General features: G+C 39.2%; 1 protein-coding gene across 1 annotated transcript in view; it reads right to left on the minus strand.

Annotated features, from left to right (window-relative positions):
- The window catches only part of LOC126355790 (uncharacterized), a 44,295-nt gene extending 26,612 nt beyond the window's left edge, over positions 1–17,683 (minus strand). Inside the window, exon 1 of the mRNA XM_050006198.1 lies at positions 17,474–17,683. Coding sequence (XP_049862155.1) covers positions 17,474–17,558 — 85 coding nt within the window. The 5' untranslated portion in view covers positions 17,559–17,683. The remainder of the gene's footprint in view (positions 1–17,473) is intronic.
- Between the last annotated feature and the right edge of the window lie 1,088 nt (positions 17,684–18,771).

An 18,771-nucleotide genomic window follows, 5' to 3' on the forward strand; every position in this document is an offset into this window, starting at 1 on the left:
TGCATTCCCTGGTCACAGGAGAGCCCGTAAAGCCTGGTGTCAAGAACACAGTACATGGTAATCGGAACAGTGGTCCCAGGTTATGTTCACGGACAAGTCCAGGTATAGTCTGAACAGTGATTCTCACTAGGTTTTCATCTTGAGTGAACCAGGAACCAGATACCAATCACTTAATGTCCTTCAAAGAGACATGTATGGAGGTCGTGGTTTGATAGTGTGGGGTGGGATTATGGTTGGTGCACGTACACCCCTGCATGTCTGAGAGAGGAACTGTAACAGGTCAGGTGTATCAGGACGTCATTTTGTACCACTATGTCCACCTTTTCAGGGGTGCAGTGGGTCCCACCTTCCTACTGACAGATAACAACACATGGCCCCACTGAGCAACCATCGTGGAGGAGTACCTTGAAACAGAAGATATCAGGCGAATGGAGTGCCTGCCTGTTCTCCAGACCTAAACCCCATCGAGCAGGTCTGGGATGCTTTCGGTCAACGTATCACTGTACATCTTCAAACCTCTATGACACTTCAGGAGCTCCGACAGGCACTGGTGCAAGAATGGGAGGCTATAACCCAGCAGCTGCTCAACTACCTGATCCAGAGTATGCCAACTCATTGTGCACCCTGTGTACGTGTGTATGGTGATTATATCCTATATTGATGTCAGGGCACATGTGCAGGAAAAAAATAAGCTAACTAAACAAGTATTAGCATATGTGTTTCGGGATGGTTTTCTCAACTTATCACCAATACCGTGGGTCTGTGTCGTGTGTTCTCTATGTGCCTATGCTATTAGTGCCATTTTTGTGTAGTGCCACATTGTGTGGCACCATATTCTGCAATTACCCTTAATTTATGAGCATGAGTGTGTATGGTTTGACAATTCCCAAGAAACAGTCGGTAGATGGTGTTGGTAAGCAGCGAGTCACAATTGAACATCCTGAAAGGAAGTAACAGATATACATCAGTGTGATGTCTTTGGATAGAAGTTAGTTAAACATAAATATTAATTCAGGCCAGAGGCTGATGCAAAGAAAACGGATTATTTCCGTGACCAGAACATGGCAGAATGTGAAAATTTGGTCATATATTTGCAGCCAGATTCATATCATTGGCTTTGATAGTTTGTTATTTATGGTCAGCTCTTCATGAGACGCTAAGATAACACATGGTGGTGTTCTGCTCATTATGAGTGGATACAGGAGTGGTTTGGTAGTGTTCTGTTCATGGATGAAATGCAGTTTTGCCTGAAAACTGAGCCTGTCTGTGTCACACACCTCAGTCACACATTACAAACCTGTCAGTATTGTGGAACAGGGACAATATGGGAACAGTAGTGATGTCATCTAAATCAGCTTTATGTTAGCAGTATGTATCGGGCTGCTTTATTTGTAGAAGTGCTATGATGATGATGATCTATACACGTGAGAGCCTGTGATGGTATGAGCATTTTGTGATGAACAGAAAACATCTCTCCAACCCACAACACACCAACAGCAGAATACCACAAGGAACTGTTCTGGGTCCCATACTGTTTCTAATATATACAAACAATTTTCCTCGAAGTTTAAAGCACAGAAAAACACTACTATCTGGTGATGAAAGAAATATTCTGATCAGTAACAATTCACCAGGCATACTAATGGAAAAGATTGGAGAAATTCTAAGGAATGTGTGCAGGTGGACACAAAAAAATAAGCTAACTAAAAAAGTACTATTTTATATACAAACAGTGCCCAATAGTTTAAATCTAAGAGTGAATGATGAGGATGTAGAATGTATATCTAACACAAAACTTCTAGGACTGCATGTGACTCACAGCTGAAGTGTACTGAGCATATTACAACAATGGGAAAGGAAACCACAACAGCATGCTATGTATTCTGAATAATAATTTCAGCAACTAGCAGTTCATGAGCAAGAGCAACACACTTTGCATATGTCCATTCAAAAATTAGTTATTACATAACCTTGTGGGGAGGAATGGGCAGAATATTAGTGAATCTTCCAGTTTAAAAAAAATCTCTCTTTACAAATCATAACAAAAGTAGTAGAAGGCTTTGCTCATTGCCTGTTAAATAAAACTTTAAGAATCCTAATAGTTTCATGTTAGCAAATTAACTGTTGCAAACATGTGCCACAGTATAAAATAATAATTATATAAACTCTGTAAATACTTAACATTACTCAGGAAATACTGTATGTAGTAGGACAAATCAGAAAGTCTTTGGCCCTATTCATTAACCAAATTACAGCTGTAAACCTGCAGTTAACATATGCATTCCCAGAGGCTGATCTTTCTTGGACTGGAGTCACCCTATCTGCTGGTAGTCCCACAGCATAATGCTGCTTCCAGTTGTTGAAGATGTTGGTTGTGCTTCACAAACCCACGGTACACTCGCAGCAAAGTGTGAGTGATTTTCTATGGAACAAGGGACAAACACCCTTCGAAAACCACAGGGAAATGCACTGACTTTGGGCAGTGTGAGGTGGTAGTGTGTGAGTTCACAAAATACCATGAAGACTAGAGTGACAATGAGCATTCGTGTGTGACTGACTGATGACAACATTTCCCATATGAATGCAACAGTGAAAGTAGATCGGCATGTGTACCTGAAGGTTTCCTAGAAGGTTGGCATTTCATTTGGGAGTGTTTACAACATCGTTCCTGAGCCTTAGGGCACTGGAAGATTTCATGTTGGTGGGTGCCTAATCAGTTGGATGACATGATGAAAAGCAAGCAAATGATTGCTTCATTGAATCTTCTGCATTGGTATGAGAAGGAGGGTGCCAGTTTCCTTGACTGCACTGTTACTGGTGATGAGATGTAGATACAACATTTCACACCAGATTCAAAGCAGTAGAGCATGGTGTGGAATCAGCTAAGTTCATCTGTGACAAAAAAGAAAAGCCTTTTCACTGCCATCTGTTGGGAAAGTGCTGTTAAGAGTATTGTGGGATCACCATGGACTGCTCCTGCTGGATTGTACGCCATTAGGTACAACCATCAGTGCCAATAGTTACTGTTGATCACTGCCACAACCGTGAACTGCCATCAAGAAGAAGCACTGAGAGATTCTCGAGATGGACGACATGTTTGTCCTCAACAACAGGGTGAGGGAGACCACAGGTGGCAATAGAACTGCCGAGAAGGTCTGGTCATTTGACTGGGAGAGTCTGGACCATCCATCATACAGTCTGGACCTTGACCCTAGTGACCTAGTGATTTTCATTCCACTGAATACATTTCTGACATGACACCAGTTCAAACAATGAAGTCTAGACAGTAGTCCAGTGGTGGTTCCGATGTACGCCAGATGAATTCTACTGCACAAGCATCACAAATTTAGTGCTGCATTGAGACAAATGTCTGAAATGATGTGAGTACTATATGGAAAAGTAGTGTAAGATACATAGAACAGTACATATGAGGGCTACCCAGAAAATAACAGACATTTTGGTCTATCGCAGCAGTGGGCAAGCAACAGCCACCATCTTAGTGCCATAACATTCCTACATCCCGCGGTGGTAGCATTTGGTCTGTATCTCTGCTACTTTGCTTCCTGTGATGCATTAAAATGGGCACTGCAGTAGAAGATGCCGCCACTCCTGACATTCCTGAGGTGCGTTCTGTGACAAGGGTTTTTTGGAAAAAAGCTGCAATCTAATTGTAACTGATCACATCCTTTGTGATGTGTATGGAAAAGGAATAATGAGTGAAAACCAGGTGATGCAAGGGTGCATTGATTCTAAAAATGGCGAGACCAATGTTCATGATGAGTACAGCAGTAGTAGGCCTAGCCTTGTGATTGACGAACTAGTGATGAAAATCAATGACAAAATTAGTGAAAATTGTCATTTCACAAACAGAACATTTGCAGTATTTTCCCCACAGAGTTAGGTGCATGAAATTGTGGTGGAGAAGCTCGCTTATGACAAATTTTGTGCTAGGTTCGTTTCCAAAGTCCAATTGCAGAAAGTAGATTTCTAGAGAAATTGTATTGGAAAGTTTGTGCCACAGTAAGAGAAGAGCCTCAATTTGAATGCCAATTATGAAGAAAAATAGCTTAAGAGTGTATCATTAAAGTATATATAACAAAATTTGATTTTTCTGTATAGTTATTTTTTTATTTCAAAATATCCATTATTTTCAGGACAGCCCTCACATATTTCTAATTACCTGTTGTACCTTACTTTAGCTAATAAAAATAGGGGCAAAGACTTTTTCATTTGCCCTTGTATATCGTTACGCACATTTAAAGCATATTCCATGTTGTTTGTACACATTCTAAGTATTTGTTTCATGAAAGAAAGCCTGTTTATTGAAAAATAATTACATCACTGTTAAAGATTAGCCAAAAAGGATATGTGACCTGCCTAGACAAATGTTCATCTTGGAAAATTACCTGTCATGATCAAAAGCAAGTATACAACACAAAAGTGACCTACATTACACAAACAGAGTATGTTACACAACAAAAAAATATTACATGTATGTATTTTAACTATGTGTAGATCCACAAATGTTACTCATGTACATATTTGTTTAATGGCTTCATGTAATCCAGCCAAGTGAGTACTTTTTTATCTCTTCTATAGCAGGCAATATTAGTGTTTGCACTTAACAGCCTCTAATCTGTATGTATGTTGTTGTACATTACCTGAAAACGCAATTCATTATTGCACAGTCAGTTGTAACTTGAACTCACAATAAATGAGGTTTAGCTGCTACAAGTGGACTCTACAATTTTATAGAAGATTTTACCACAATTTTTTTAGAAGATCTTTGAACTACGTCTCTCATGCAATATTAAAGAATTTTTTTTGAGAAATGAGAGGCATCTCTATAAACATCATCAGTTGCTCATTGGTAGGCCAGTTATAGGCAAAGAATGAAAGGTGGAAAGAATATATAGAAAGGCTACAAGCCTGAAGACAATATTACGGAAAGGGAAGAAGAAGGGGATGAAAGTGTGATGGGGAATACAATAAAGCAAGAATAATTTGACAAAGCACTGAAAGATGTAAGTCAAAATGACAAATGCGAATTACATGACATTCCCTCAGAATTACTACCCTGGAAGAACTGATGATGAAAAAAACTGTTCCACCCAGTATGTACAACATATAGGACAGGTGAAATACCCCTGGACTAACTCCCAATACCAAGGAAGGTGGACACTGACAAGCGTGAGCAATTGAGGATTAGAGAACCATGAGTTTCTGAATAACAGTTGCAAAATACTAACAAAAAATACCTACAGGCAGATGAATACTGCCAGAAGCTGTCTTGGGGAAAAACAGTTCAGAGTTTAGAGAAAATCAGGAGCATGCAAAGCAGTATGATACTATACATGACTGTAGGCTTTCCCGGCATAAACTATTGATGAAGATTTCTCGAGTCTCCAGCCGGGTGGTAGCGTTGATATCTCGCGACATTTTGGGAAGTGTCATACTACCCATCTTCTGGCAGAGATGGGTAGTATGACACTTCCTGAAATGTCATGATATATCAACTTTACCATCCAGCTGGAGACCTGAGAAATCTTCATCAACAGTATGATACTATTATTCATTTTAGAAGATAAGTTGAAAAAAGGCATACACCCATCTTTGCAGCATTTGTAATTTAGAGAAAGCTTTTGACAATGTTGCTTTGAGGTTTGTTGATGACAGTCTATCATATACAGTACAGGACTTGGGAGATCTGTTGAATGAAAAGGACAGTGTATTGAAAAGGGCTTGGGAGATCAATTGAATGGAAAGGGCAGCGTCTTAAAAAAAGATTATAACATACATATCAACAAACATAAAAGTAGGGCAATGAGATGTAGTCAAATAAATCAATTTCACTAGCAATTAACTAAAAGTAACAGATGGGTTTTGCTATTTGAGGAGAAAAAAGGCCAAAATAAAGATAATTCACACTGGCAACAGCACAAAAAGTGTTTTTGAAACAGAAAAATTTGTTAACACAAAATATAAATTAAAGTGCTAGAATGAGTTTCCACAAAGTGCATGAAAGCGAAATGTGGGTGATACACAGTACACACAAGAACAGAACATAAACTTTTGAAATACAATGTCACAGAAGAGTCCTGAAATTCCTTGGGTAGATACACAAACTAATGAAGAGGTACCACACCAAAATGGGAAGAGCTACATGACACCATTTGACTGAAAGAAGACTGAGGATGGAACACATCCTGAGATGTATGACATTGTATGCAGCCTATTTGTTCATTCATTCACCTACACATCATGTTCTGTCAATCACATCCTTCCAAAATGTAGAACGAGTCAAGTAATACATTAACAGGCAGAAGCTACCACTGCTGGCTATTTCTGTAAAATATATCAACTACAAATTATGACTGGCATTAATCGACTGACTGATAATTACTTCTAGATTACTTTATTTGTGGTGTGTTTAGTATTTAAATTGGCCAAGTGACAAAATTTACAAAAATGAGTCAAAGTTACTTATTTAAAGTAAAAGTATATCACTACTAGGTGTAACAAGAACATGATTTAAACTCCATCATGTCTTTATGTTACAGACCATTGAACTACTGATCTTGTAAGAGAATGAGCCAAGTCTTGCAAGCAGTGAATTCACAGGTGGTTACATCAAGGAACAGGCAACACTATTCATGTTGCAGCATTTTTATTTGGAATCTTGTGTTGTTATATTACACAACAATGTGACCATATCAGGAAGTAAAATAATTCATTATACTGTATATTGTTCGAAGTCTTAATATTTCATTTGTACATTGTAATCTAAATGAGGGCAGATTGAAGACTTAAAACAACAATATCTCTCAGTTTATGTAAACAGTGTCTATAATAGTGATTCTTTTAACATAATTTGCAGCCCATTTTCTATTATGTTCAAAATCTATGTGAGCAAAAACTTTTAGTGAAAGAAATCTTACTTTGTATTCTCTTCAGTTTTCTAATGTTTGTCTTGACATGTTATTATTCAATTTATGTAGAGATGCTTTTTTTAATTGTTAGAAAGAAAAGTAATTACAAAATTGCAACACAAATAACTAACCAAAAAGAGAGAGAGAAAGGAGGGTCCAGGTTAGTGGGGGGGGGGGGGGGGGGATCATTATGAATCAGATTTAACAAAATCCGTTAATGATATAACTATGAAATAAAAACATTTGTGACCATTATTGTTTTGTCGCTAGAGGTTTTTCATTCATACTGAAAAATAAACCTTCAGTGACTTGTTCCATTTTGATACCAGATGCCTCATACAATTGTTAGGAAATGTCCAGTACAGAATAAAAACAATAATATGAAAAGGGTAGATTGCTACCCACCACAAAGAGGAGACAGTGAGTCACAGGCAAGCACAATGAAAAGACTGCTGAAACTTTAAGCTTTCCAGCCAAAAAGTCTTTGCTCAGAAATAGAAAACAAACACACACACACAGCCACTGTCCCTGGCACTAAAGCCACAATGGCCGAGACAGTGGCCGTGTGTGTGTGTGTGTGTGTGTGTGTGTGTGTGTGTGTGTGTGTGTGTGTGTGTGTGAGGAGAGAGTTGTGCTTGTGTGAATGTGTGTTTTCTATTTCTGAACAGAGATTTTTTTGTCTTAAAGCCCAAGTCTGTCAGAATGCACAATGGACATGAATGGATGCATGCAAGTAATTAGACACGATGCTTATGTATGTGTCACCTGCCAGAGTTATATCGAGACATATCAGAGGTACCATATTCCTTCAGCTGCACATGTCCCACACCATTACAGAGCCTCCACCAGCTTGAACAGTCCCCTGTTGACATGCAGGATCCATGGATTAATGAGGTTGTCTCCATACCCGTATATGTTCATCTGCTTGATACAATTTGAAATGAGACTCATCTGATCAGGCAACATGTTTCCAGTCATCAAAAGTCCATTGTCGGTGTTGATGGGCTGAGGTGAGGCATAAAGCTTTGTGTCCTACTGTCATCAAGAGCACATGAGTGGGCCTTCTGCTCTGAAAACCTATACCGATGATGTTTCCTTGGATGGTTTGCACACTGACACTTGTTGATGGCCCAGCATTCAAATCTGCAGTATTCTGCAAAAGAGTTGCATTTCTGTCACAATGAATGATCCTATTCAGCTATCATTGGTCCTGTTCTTGCAGGATCTTTTTCTGGTTGCAGCAATGTTGGAGATTTGATGTTTTACTGGATTCCTGATACTCATGGTACACTCATGAAAAGATCGTACAGGAAAACCTCCACTTCATCGCTACCTTGGAGATGCTATGCCCACCGCTGATGTGCCAACTATAACACCTTGTTCAAACTCAATTAAATTTTGATAACCTGCCTTTGTAGCAGCAGTAACTGATTTAACAACTGTACCAGACACTAGTTGTCTTTTATAGGTGCTGCTGACCACAGCACCTTATTCTGCCTGTTTACATATCTCTGTATTTGAATATGCATGCCTATACCAGTTTCTTTGGCGCTTCTGTGTGTATAGTAATCTACAAGTAATTCACATTATTATCTGTGTGAGTAGATCAGCAGTAATCACAACATGTTGTTGGTATACTTTGCAGCAGGAGCATGCACTGATGGCTTCACGATTTTACTGTATAATTTGACTCTGCAGGAACTCCCTCACGTTTGGATTTATGGAAAGTAATGTCTGAATGTATGAAAAAACTGCTGCACAAAAATAATAAATATTGATCATTCATCACCAGCAGAATTTATCACTACTAACTTAACAGAACCCCAAGAGCCATGGATCTGCCACAGTGAGGTGGTTTGTGTGGCTCAACAATGCAGATAATGCTACCGTACCTGCTACCACATCAGAAGGTTATCTGTGGTGAGGTCACATCTCAACCTATGGTTCCTGAGCAGGGACAGCAACCTCTTTAGTACTTGAAAGCAGAACAGTCTGAATGACTGATTGATCTGGGCTTATAACATTAACCAACTGACTAAAAAAACTACAGTCATATTTCCTAATGAAATACAGTTCTACTATATTGTTTACCTAATGAAATACAGTTCTACTATATGGTTTAATCCCCCCCATGAACCATGGACCTTGCCGCTGGTGGGGAGGCTTGCGTGCCTCAGCGATACAGATAGCCGTACCGTAGGTGCAACCACAACGGAGGGGTATCTGTTGAGAGGCCAGACAAACGTGTGGTTCCTGAAGAGGGGCAGCAGCCTTTTCAGTAGTTGCAGGGGCAACAGTCTGGATAATTGACTGATCTGGCCTTGTAACAATAACCAAAACAGCCTTGCTGTGCTGGTACTGCGAACGGCTGAAAGCAAGGGGAAACTACAGCCGTAATTTTTCCCGGGGGCATGCAGCTTTACTGTATGATTAAATGATGATGGCATCCTCTTGGGTAAAATATTCCAGAGGTAAAATAGTCCCCCATTCGGATCTCCGGGCGGGGACTACTCAAGAGGATGTCGTTATCAGCAGAAAGAAAACTGGCGTTCTACGGGTCGGAGCGTAGAATGTCAGATCCCTTAATCGGACAGGTAGGTTAGAAAATTTAAAAAGGGAAATGGATAGGTTAAAGTTAGATATAGTGAGGATTAGTGAAGTTCAGTGGCAGAATGAACAAGACTTCTGGTCAGGTGACTACAGGGTTATAAACACAAAATCAAATAGGGGTAATGCAGAAGTAGGTTTAATAATGAATAGGAAAATAGGAATGCGGGTAAGCTACTACAAACAGCATAGTGAACGCATTATTGTGGCCAAGATAGATACGAAGCCCACACCTACTACAGTAGGATAAGTTTATATGCCAACTAGCTCTGCAGATGACGAAGAAATGTATGATGAAATAAAAGAAATTATTCAGATAGTGAAGGGTGATGAAAATTTAATAGTCATGGGTGACTGGAATTCGGCAGTAGGAAAAGGGAGAGAAGGAAACGTAGTAGGTCAATATGGACTGGGGCAAACAAATGAAAGAGGAAGCCGCCTGGTAGAATTTTGCACAGAGCACAACTTAATCATAGGTAACACTTGGTTCAAGAATCATAAAAGAAGGCTGTATACATGGAAGAAGCCTGGAGATACTGACAGGTTTCAGATAGATTATATAATGGTACGACAGAGATTTAGGAACCAGGTTTTAAATTGTAAGACATTTCCAGGGGCAGATGTGGACTCTGACCACAATCTATTGGTTATGACCTGTAGATTAAAACTGAAGAAACTGCAAAAAGGTGGGAATTTAAGGAGATGGGACCTGGATAAACTAAAAGAACCAGAGGTTGTACGGAGTTTCAAGGAGAGCATAAGGGAGCAATTGACAGGAACGGGGGAAAGAAATACAATAGAAGAAGAATGGGTAGCTTTGAGGGATGAAGTAGTGAAGGCAGCAAAGGATCAAGTAGGTAAAAAGACTAGGGCTAGTAGAAATCCTTGGGTAACAGAAGAAATATTGAATTTAATTGATGAAAGGAGAAAATATAAAAATGCAGTAAATGAAGCAGGCAAAAAGGAATACAAACGTCTCAAAAATGAGATCGACAGGAAGTGCAAAATGGCTAAGCAGGGATGGCTAGAGGACAAATGTAAGGATGTAGAGGCTTATCTCACTAGAGGTAAGATAGATACTGCCTACAGGTAAATTAAAGAGACCTTCGGAGAAAAGAGGACCACTTATATGAATATTAAGAGCTCAGATGGAAACCCAGTTCTAACCAAAGAAGGGAAAGCAGAAAGGTGGAAGGAGTATGTAGAGGGTCTATACAAGGGCGATGTACTTGAGGACAATATTATGAAAATGGAAGAGGATGTAGATGAAGATGAAATGGGAGATACGATACTGCGTGAAGAGTTTGACAGAGCACTGAAAGACCTGAGTCGAAACAAGGCTCCCGGAGTCGACAACATTCCATTGGAACTACTGACGGCCTTGGGAGAGCCAGTCCTGACAAAACTCTACCATCTGGTGAGCAAGATGTATGAGACAGGCGAAATACCCTCAGACTTCAGGAAGAATGTAATAATTCCAATCCCAAAGAAAGCAGGTGTTGACAGATGTGAAAATTACCGAACTATCAGTTTAATAAGTCACAGCTGTAAAATACTAACGCGAGTTCTTTACAGACGAATGGAAAAACTGGTAGAAGCAGACCTCGGGGAAGATCAGTTTGGATTCCGTAGAAATACTGGAACACGTGAGGCAATACTGACCTTACGACTTATCTTAGAAGAAAGATTAAGCAAAGGCAAACCTACGTTTCTACCATTTGTAGATTTAGAATAAGCTTTTGACAATGTTGACTGGAATACTCTCTTTCAAATTCTAAAGGTGGCAGGGGTAAAATACTAGGAGCGAAATTCTGTTTACAGTTTGTACAGAAACCAGATGACAGTTATAAGAGTCGAGGGACATGAAAGGGAAGCAGTGGTTAGGAAGGGAGTAAGACAGGGTTGTAGCCCCTCCCCGATGTTGTTCAATCTGTATATTGAGCAAGCAGTAAAGGAAACAAAAGAAAAATTCGTAGTACGTGTTAAAATCCATGGAGAAGAAATAAAAACTTTGAGGTTCGCCGATGACATTGTAATTCTGTAAGAGACAGCAAGGGACTTGGAAGAGCAGTTAAATGGAATGGACAGTGTCTTGAAAGGAGGATATAAGATGAACATCAACAAAAGCAAAACGAGGATAATGGAATGTAGTCGAATTAAGTCGGGTGATGCTGAGGGAATTAGATTAGGAAGTGAGACACTTAAAGTAGTAAAGGAGTTTTGCTATTTGGGGAGCAAAATAACTGATGATGGTCGAAGTAGAGAGGATATTAAATGTAGACTGGCAATGGCAAGAAAAGCGTTTCTGAAGAAGAGAAGTTTGTTAACATCGAGTATAGATTTAAGTGTCAGGAAGTCATTTCTGAAAGTATTTGCATGGAGTGTAGCCATGTATGGAAGTGAATCATGGACGATAAATAGTTTGAACAAGAAGAGAATAGAAGCTTCCGAAATGTGGTGCTACAGAAGAATGCTGAAGATTAGATGGGTAGATCACATAACTAATGAGGAAGTATTGAATTGGATTGGGGAGAAGAGAAGTTTGTGGCACAACTTGACTAGAAGAAGGGATCGGTTGGTAGGACATGTTCTGAGGCATCAAGGGATCACCAATTTAGTATTGGAGGGCAGCGTGGAGGGTAAAAATCGTAGAGGGAGACCAAGGGATGACTACACTAAGCAGATTCAGAAGGACGTAGGTTGCAGTAGGTACTGGGAGATGAAGAAGCTTGCACAGGATAGAGTAGCATGGAGAGCTGCATCAAACCAGTTTCAGGACTGAAGACCACAACAACAACAACATATGGTTTAATTATGTTGTCACTCTCTTACATTAAAATAGCCCCCCTTTTGGATCTTCTGGCAAGACCTGCACAACAGCTGTCACCAGGAAAAATAAATCAGGTGTTCTATGGGTCAGAGTGTGGCTGTCAGATATCTTTAACATATTATAGAATTTAAAAAGAGAAATGGATACAGTAAAGATAGTTACAGTGGTAATTAGTAAAGTGTGATGGTAGGAAGAATAGGGTTTCAGGTCAGGTGAGCACAGGATTATCAACATAAAATCAAATAAGGGTAATGCAAGAGTAGACTCAGGTCTAATAATGAATAAGAAAACAGCAGTACAAGCAAGTCACTATGACCATCACAGTGAATGCATTATAGCCATCAAGTCACAAAACCAACACCTACAACAGTAGCACAAGTTACATGCCTACTAGCTCCATAGATCAAACAATTTAATCACTGCTAATACAGGATGTCTATAAATGAATGTTGCAGTTTTAAAAATTAATAATAAATCAATTTATCACTTCATACGGGCAAACCTTACAGCATAAGCAACTGTCCAAATTTTGTCTTGCTGCCCACTGTTTGCTTGTCATTCTTATTGCACAGGTGTAGCATCTGTTTCCAAGAAGGCACCGCAACAGGAAAAGGCTTTCTGTGAGCTCTGTTTTGAGGTGTCCAGATCTATGGTTAAAGTGCAGCATGAGTTTTGTGCACAGTTCACGAAAGACCCACCACACAAGAATGACATAGATAGGTTGTTCCAACAGTTGGTGGAAACCAGATGCCTTTGTGTGGGGAACAGTCCAGGCTGCATCCTTGTGTCTGATGCAAACGCTGAAAGACAGCTTGTGATGTTTCACCGAAGTCCTCGCAAGTCACTTAATAAAGCAAGGAGGGAATTGATTAAGCCAAAGATTATGTTGTGGAAGATGTTGTGTGAGTGGCTATGTTTTAAACTGTACAAAGAGAAATTATTACAGGCCCTTACACTAAGAGGCATGACTTCTGTGAAGAGCTGCAGTTAAAAATGGAGGACAATGATTTTGTAAAATGACTCATCTCTAGCAATGAAGCCACATTCCATGTAAGTGGCAAGGTGAACACACACAAGGTCCATATCTGGGGATGTGAGAAACCTCATACACTGATAAAGTGTCAATCTGACTGTCCAAAAGTAAACATGTTCTGTGTGGTGTTACACAAGAAAGTGCATGGATAATTCATTTATAGAGATGTTACAAACCTGGTTGTTACCCCATCCAAACATCAGTTATGGTGAGTACATCTCGACACTGGACAGTTCTCTATTCCATTTTCATGGGTGTACGAGAGCTTCTTAATTGTATTCTTCACCAAAGCTGAATCTGATGTGCTGCAAAAACAGACAACAGCCTTTTCCCCTGGTCACCTCATTCACCAGATTTAATACCCTGTGATTTCTTTTTGCAGGGATTTGTGAAATATTGGTTTTGTGTACTGCAACGCCTGTTTCCCTTGAGGAAGTGTGCGATCAGATAAAGCGTGACTACAGACTGCCACAGAGGACATGCTACACCGAGTATGGGAAGAATTTGATTACTGTGTAGACGCTTGTTGTGTGACCAAGGCTGCACATAATGAAAGATTGTGATTAATGCATCAAAAACTCAGACATTTGCTGCTGCTTACGCTGTTAGGTTTGCCAGTAAAAAGTAATAAACTGATTCAATATTAATTTTTAAAATCGAACCATTCATTTATAAACATCCTGTACTTGATTTAAGAAACACCACGAAGGAGAGCTGGAGATTCTGAAATGTTTTAGATTGATTATATAATGGTGAGACAGAGATTTCAAAATCAAATTTTAAACTGTACAATATTTCCCAACATTTGAAGACAATATAATGAACACTGCAGAGTAAGTTGATGAAGATGATATGGAACATATCTATACCTACAGTCATAGTCTGCAAACAACTATACGGTGCATGTTGGAGGGTAACTTGTACCACTGCCAATCATTCCCAGCCCTGTTACACCTGCAAATGTAGTCACAGGAAAACACCTGCCTATATGCCTCCATATGAGCCCCAATCTCTCTTAGCTTGTCTTGGCAGACCTTATGCAAAATGTACGTTGACAGCAGAAGAACTGTTCTGCAGTCAGTTCCAAATGCAGATGCTCTAAATTTTTACAATAGTCTTTCCCAAAAAGAAAGTTGTCTTCTCCCTAGGGATTCCCAAATGAGTTCATAAAGCATCTCTGTAACACTCGCAGGTGATAACAAATACAGCAGCATGCCTCTGAATAGCTATGATGTTTTCCTTTAATCTGACCTGGTGGGGATTGTAAATATTCATGTAGTACTAAAGAATGGGTAGCACTAGCGTTCGTTATGCAATCTCCTTCATAGATCAACTACAGTTTCGTAAAATTCTACCAATAAACCAAAGTTGTATCTTCATCTTCCCTATTACTGACCTTATGTTCTTGTTCCATTTCTTATCACTTTGCTATGTTATGTCTAGGTATTTAATCAACATGACTGTGTCAAACAGCAATCACTGATACTGTTTCCAAAAATTGCAGGAACATCTCTCCTACTCATTTGCGTTAACTTACATTTTTCTACATTTCGAGCAATTTTCTATTCGTCACATCAAATAAAAATTCTGCATAAGTCACCCTATGTTGACACTTTGGCTTACACTACAGAATCATCAGCACAAGTCACAGGTGGTTGCTCATGCTATCCCTCAGATCATTTACATTTATAAACAAGAGTTGTGCTGCCACACATCCCTGGGGCACTTCTGATGAAAACCTTGTCTCTGATGAACACACACCATCCAGAATAACATACTGGGCTCTATTATTTCAGAAGTGTTTGAGCCACACACACACACAGCTGGGAATTTGTTCCATATGCTAGCACTTTTGTTAACAACCTGCAATGAGGCACTGTGTCAAATGCTTTCTGGTAATCTAGAAATATGGAATGTGCCCATCTAGCATATACCACACTTTTATCTTTTAAAATGTTTGAGTCAGTAGTTCTTAATATTACATTTGACATTTCATCCTGTTGCCCTTCACCTGTGCTGTGAGAGAAGGGCAAGCCGAATTCGTACAACTGATGCTTTCTAAATACATCCTGATTTATGGGCAAAAGCTTTTCTGTGTAAAGAAATTTTTTTTGTATTTGAACTTCAAATATGCCCAAGAATACTGCAGCACACCAATGTTAAGGATACTGGTCCATAATATTGCAGCTCTGTCCTTTGGTCTCCTTAGAAATTGGGAAGAAACGAAATTTTTGTCTAAAAATACTGATCGGTAGACAGGACATGTCATGCATCATTGACGAATAAAAAACTTGATAATGGAGGGAAGTATTGGGAGAAAAAATTGGGAGAGGGGTCCAAGACTTGACTATAATAACCAGAATCCAAGTGGTGGGTCACAACAGTTATGCTGAGATTAAGATGGTTGTAAAGGATGGAACAACATGGAACATTGCATCACACCAGTCTTCAAAATGAAGACCAGAACAACAACACAACTTAACTAAAAGGCAATGCAAATATATAACAAAATGTAAAGAGGGGTTGTATTAACGACAGAGAGCACACAATCAAGGAAACAGAAAATATTATCCATAAAGAATGCTGAATACTGTAAGGGCAACAAATTAATGAAGACTGATGAATGGTAATATCTATAACAAAAAAAATAAAGCAAATACAAAACTGATATAGCAATCAAAATAATTTTATGTTAGTGCAAAATCCTACAGTTTTATCACAGACTGCTCAATACGTTCTCCTTACTTAAAACAGATTCTTCTTTCATTCTGAGAGTAAGTCATATTTGTGAAATTATTTCCGTGTATAATCAAAGTCGACTCATGACTACATTGGTATGCACTTAATTAAGATCAGTGGCAAGCATAAGACTTTCACACTACAATAGAAAGTCCCTAATTCTACTGCTTGTTCTCTACAGCAAAAAGCTGCTTCCACTATGTAATGTCAGTTTCCTATGACAATGTGATGTGCCCATCTAGCATATACCACACTTTTATCACGTAAAATGTGTGAGCCAGTAGTTCTTAAAATTATGTTTGACATTTTTAGAACTGCAGCTTCAAATTAATTAATAGAAATGAAGAATTAGAATTAGATACTGCTCAAACAAACAGTTACAATAGCTGCCATTTATTTTCTGTCTCATATGCAAACAGATTAAAGTTTGATGCCAAAAATTAGTGATTGAAATCGGATTTACCAGTGCAGCACTCAATCCAAAACAAAACAAACTCAGAAAAATTTGTTTAAAATGTACTTGCTGGTATACTTAATTCATTTGTTATATGCAGAATGTAACAAGCAGAAACCCCAAATAGTTACTACATGTTACAACTGTAATTACAGCAGATGTAATTTGAAGTTAATTGTTCAGTAACAATCGTTACATCAAAAAATTGTGTAATTTCCACGGATATTTCTTCTTCATTTTGCTTTCTGGAGATGTGTATTTGCGATTGTCCTATATTACTTGTACACTGGCTGTACAATATGTAATCAACAGGACGAAATAAATAAATAAATAAAAACTGCTTCTCAAAAAACATCTGTTAGATGGAGCTTTTGAAATCTTAATGTCATTAGCGCAAATACGAATAACAGGTATTTTCCAGGCTACTCGTCCTCATCTTTTATCTTATGGCTATTTTTAATTGGGGGTTGAATCGTTTTATTCCAGATCTGATTTTTGATACCAGCAGCAGAAAGAAGTTCCCACGCAGAAAAAAAAGACTGTTGTGAGATGATCTTCAATCACAACGTGCTCGGCTTTTTTTCCGTCTTCCTAACACGATTGTCGAGCGCTTTCAATGAGTTAAGTGATATGTGTGTCACATCACCACTCTCAGGGAGTTTACTCTCGCTTTTCATTTAAGACCACAAGCAAATAATTCACGTTACTCACTGGTGTCACTTTACTTCCTAACTGTCTGTGAACAGTGTTAAGCACGAGTGTTCCATCCGCGTAGAAAATCTTATTCCTTTCCAATATTTGTCTTCATTTTTTTGTCCTATTTCAAAGGTACGGTCCAGGTAGAATCTAAGTAACACATGGTATCGTGCTTTTGGCCTTACCTTCGCAGGAATCGGACAATAAGAGAAGGCCGATAAACACAAGAAGAATACACTCCGTTGCCCCTACGCGGTGGCAGATTTTCATAATGGGAACTATGACATATAACGCAGGCGGCTAATGTAGCAGCAGCTGCAGTCACCCACTTTCCGACACTGCATACCTGCGGAAGAGGCGTGCTCGCCGAAGGATTTCTCCTCCCCACCCCCACTCACCGGGTCCCGTTATCCCTCGCGACTTGTCCTTCTCGAAGGCCAGTGACTAAGTAGCTAGCGAGCAGCCAGCGCCAACTACGGCGAAAGAGGCAGCGCATCGCAAGTCGCACGGCTTTGTGCTTTCCAGAAGAGTTAAATGAGTGAAACTTAGCATCTAACGTCACGTTGACGGAGTCAGTATAGACCTACAGATGGAGGCCAAATTCGGGTTGGGGAATGAAATCGCCCGTGTCATTTTCCAAGGAACAACACGGGCGTTTGCTGTAAGCGCCAGGGAAACCACTGAATCCGGTTGGTCGAACCGGGATCTGAACCCCCATCCCTCCGATTGCGAATTCGATTCCATTAATCTCCCCGCCCCACCCCCTCGCTCGGGGTAACAAAGTTTCATTTAGTGTTGCCACTTCGTGGAAGTTAGAAAACAGTTTTCCCCAACACAACGTCGTTCAAAGTTAATTTTAACACTTAACTCACGAGGTCATTTTTCTGCAATGCGTATTACGAGGTGCAGTCTCTGGGACCCCTATGTTTCAACTGAGATTTAAAGCATAAATCATTTTAAAATTTTAAGTCCTATAACATTTATTTATACAATTAAATCGCATCTCTTTGATTTTAATGGACTGTATAAAGACAGCAGTATTTGAATTTTTACCAGGCAAAATCACATCGTATTTTTAAAGAGTACACATAAACGAACTGTTAAGAAAATTGATTTTACGTTCTGAAAAATGACAGTATCTCAGTAGCAAGTAAATTATCACACAAAATCAAATTCTAGTTTTCAAACTCGCACATAAAATTGCACTCAACACATACAAAAAGAAATTCTGCAAAACTGACATTCTGTTCTAGAATTTACGTTTCGCTTTACTACCACTTAGAACACATTTAATTTGAACTAACACTTGTCAGTATTTCTTTGGAGATGCGGGGTGGTGCCCATCGCCACGGTCCTGAAGTTATTCCTCTGAATGAACGTCTTTTTCGACTGCTTCTTGATCTTCATCGTTGACGTCTATCTCCATTCACCGACTAACCATTTCTTGAAATATGGTATCGCTAAAACTGACGGATCCCTGCGA

This window comes from Schistocerca gregaria, chromosome 3 (assembly GCF_023897955.1).
Source record: "Schistocerca gregaria isolate iqSchGreg1 chromosome 3, iqSchGreg1.2, whole genome shotgun sequence".
Lineage (NCBI taxonomy): Eukaryota > Metazoa > Arthropoda > Insecta > Orthoptera > Acrididae > Schistocerca > Schistocerca gregaria.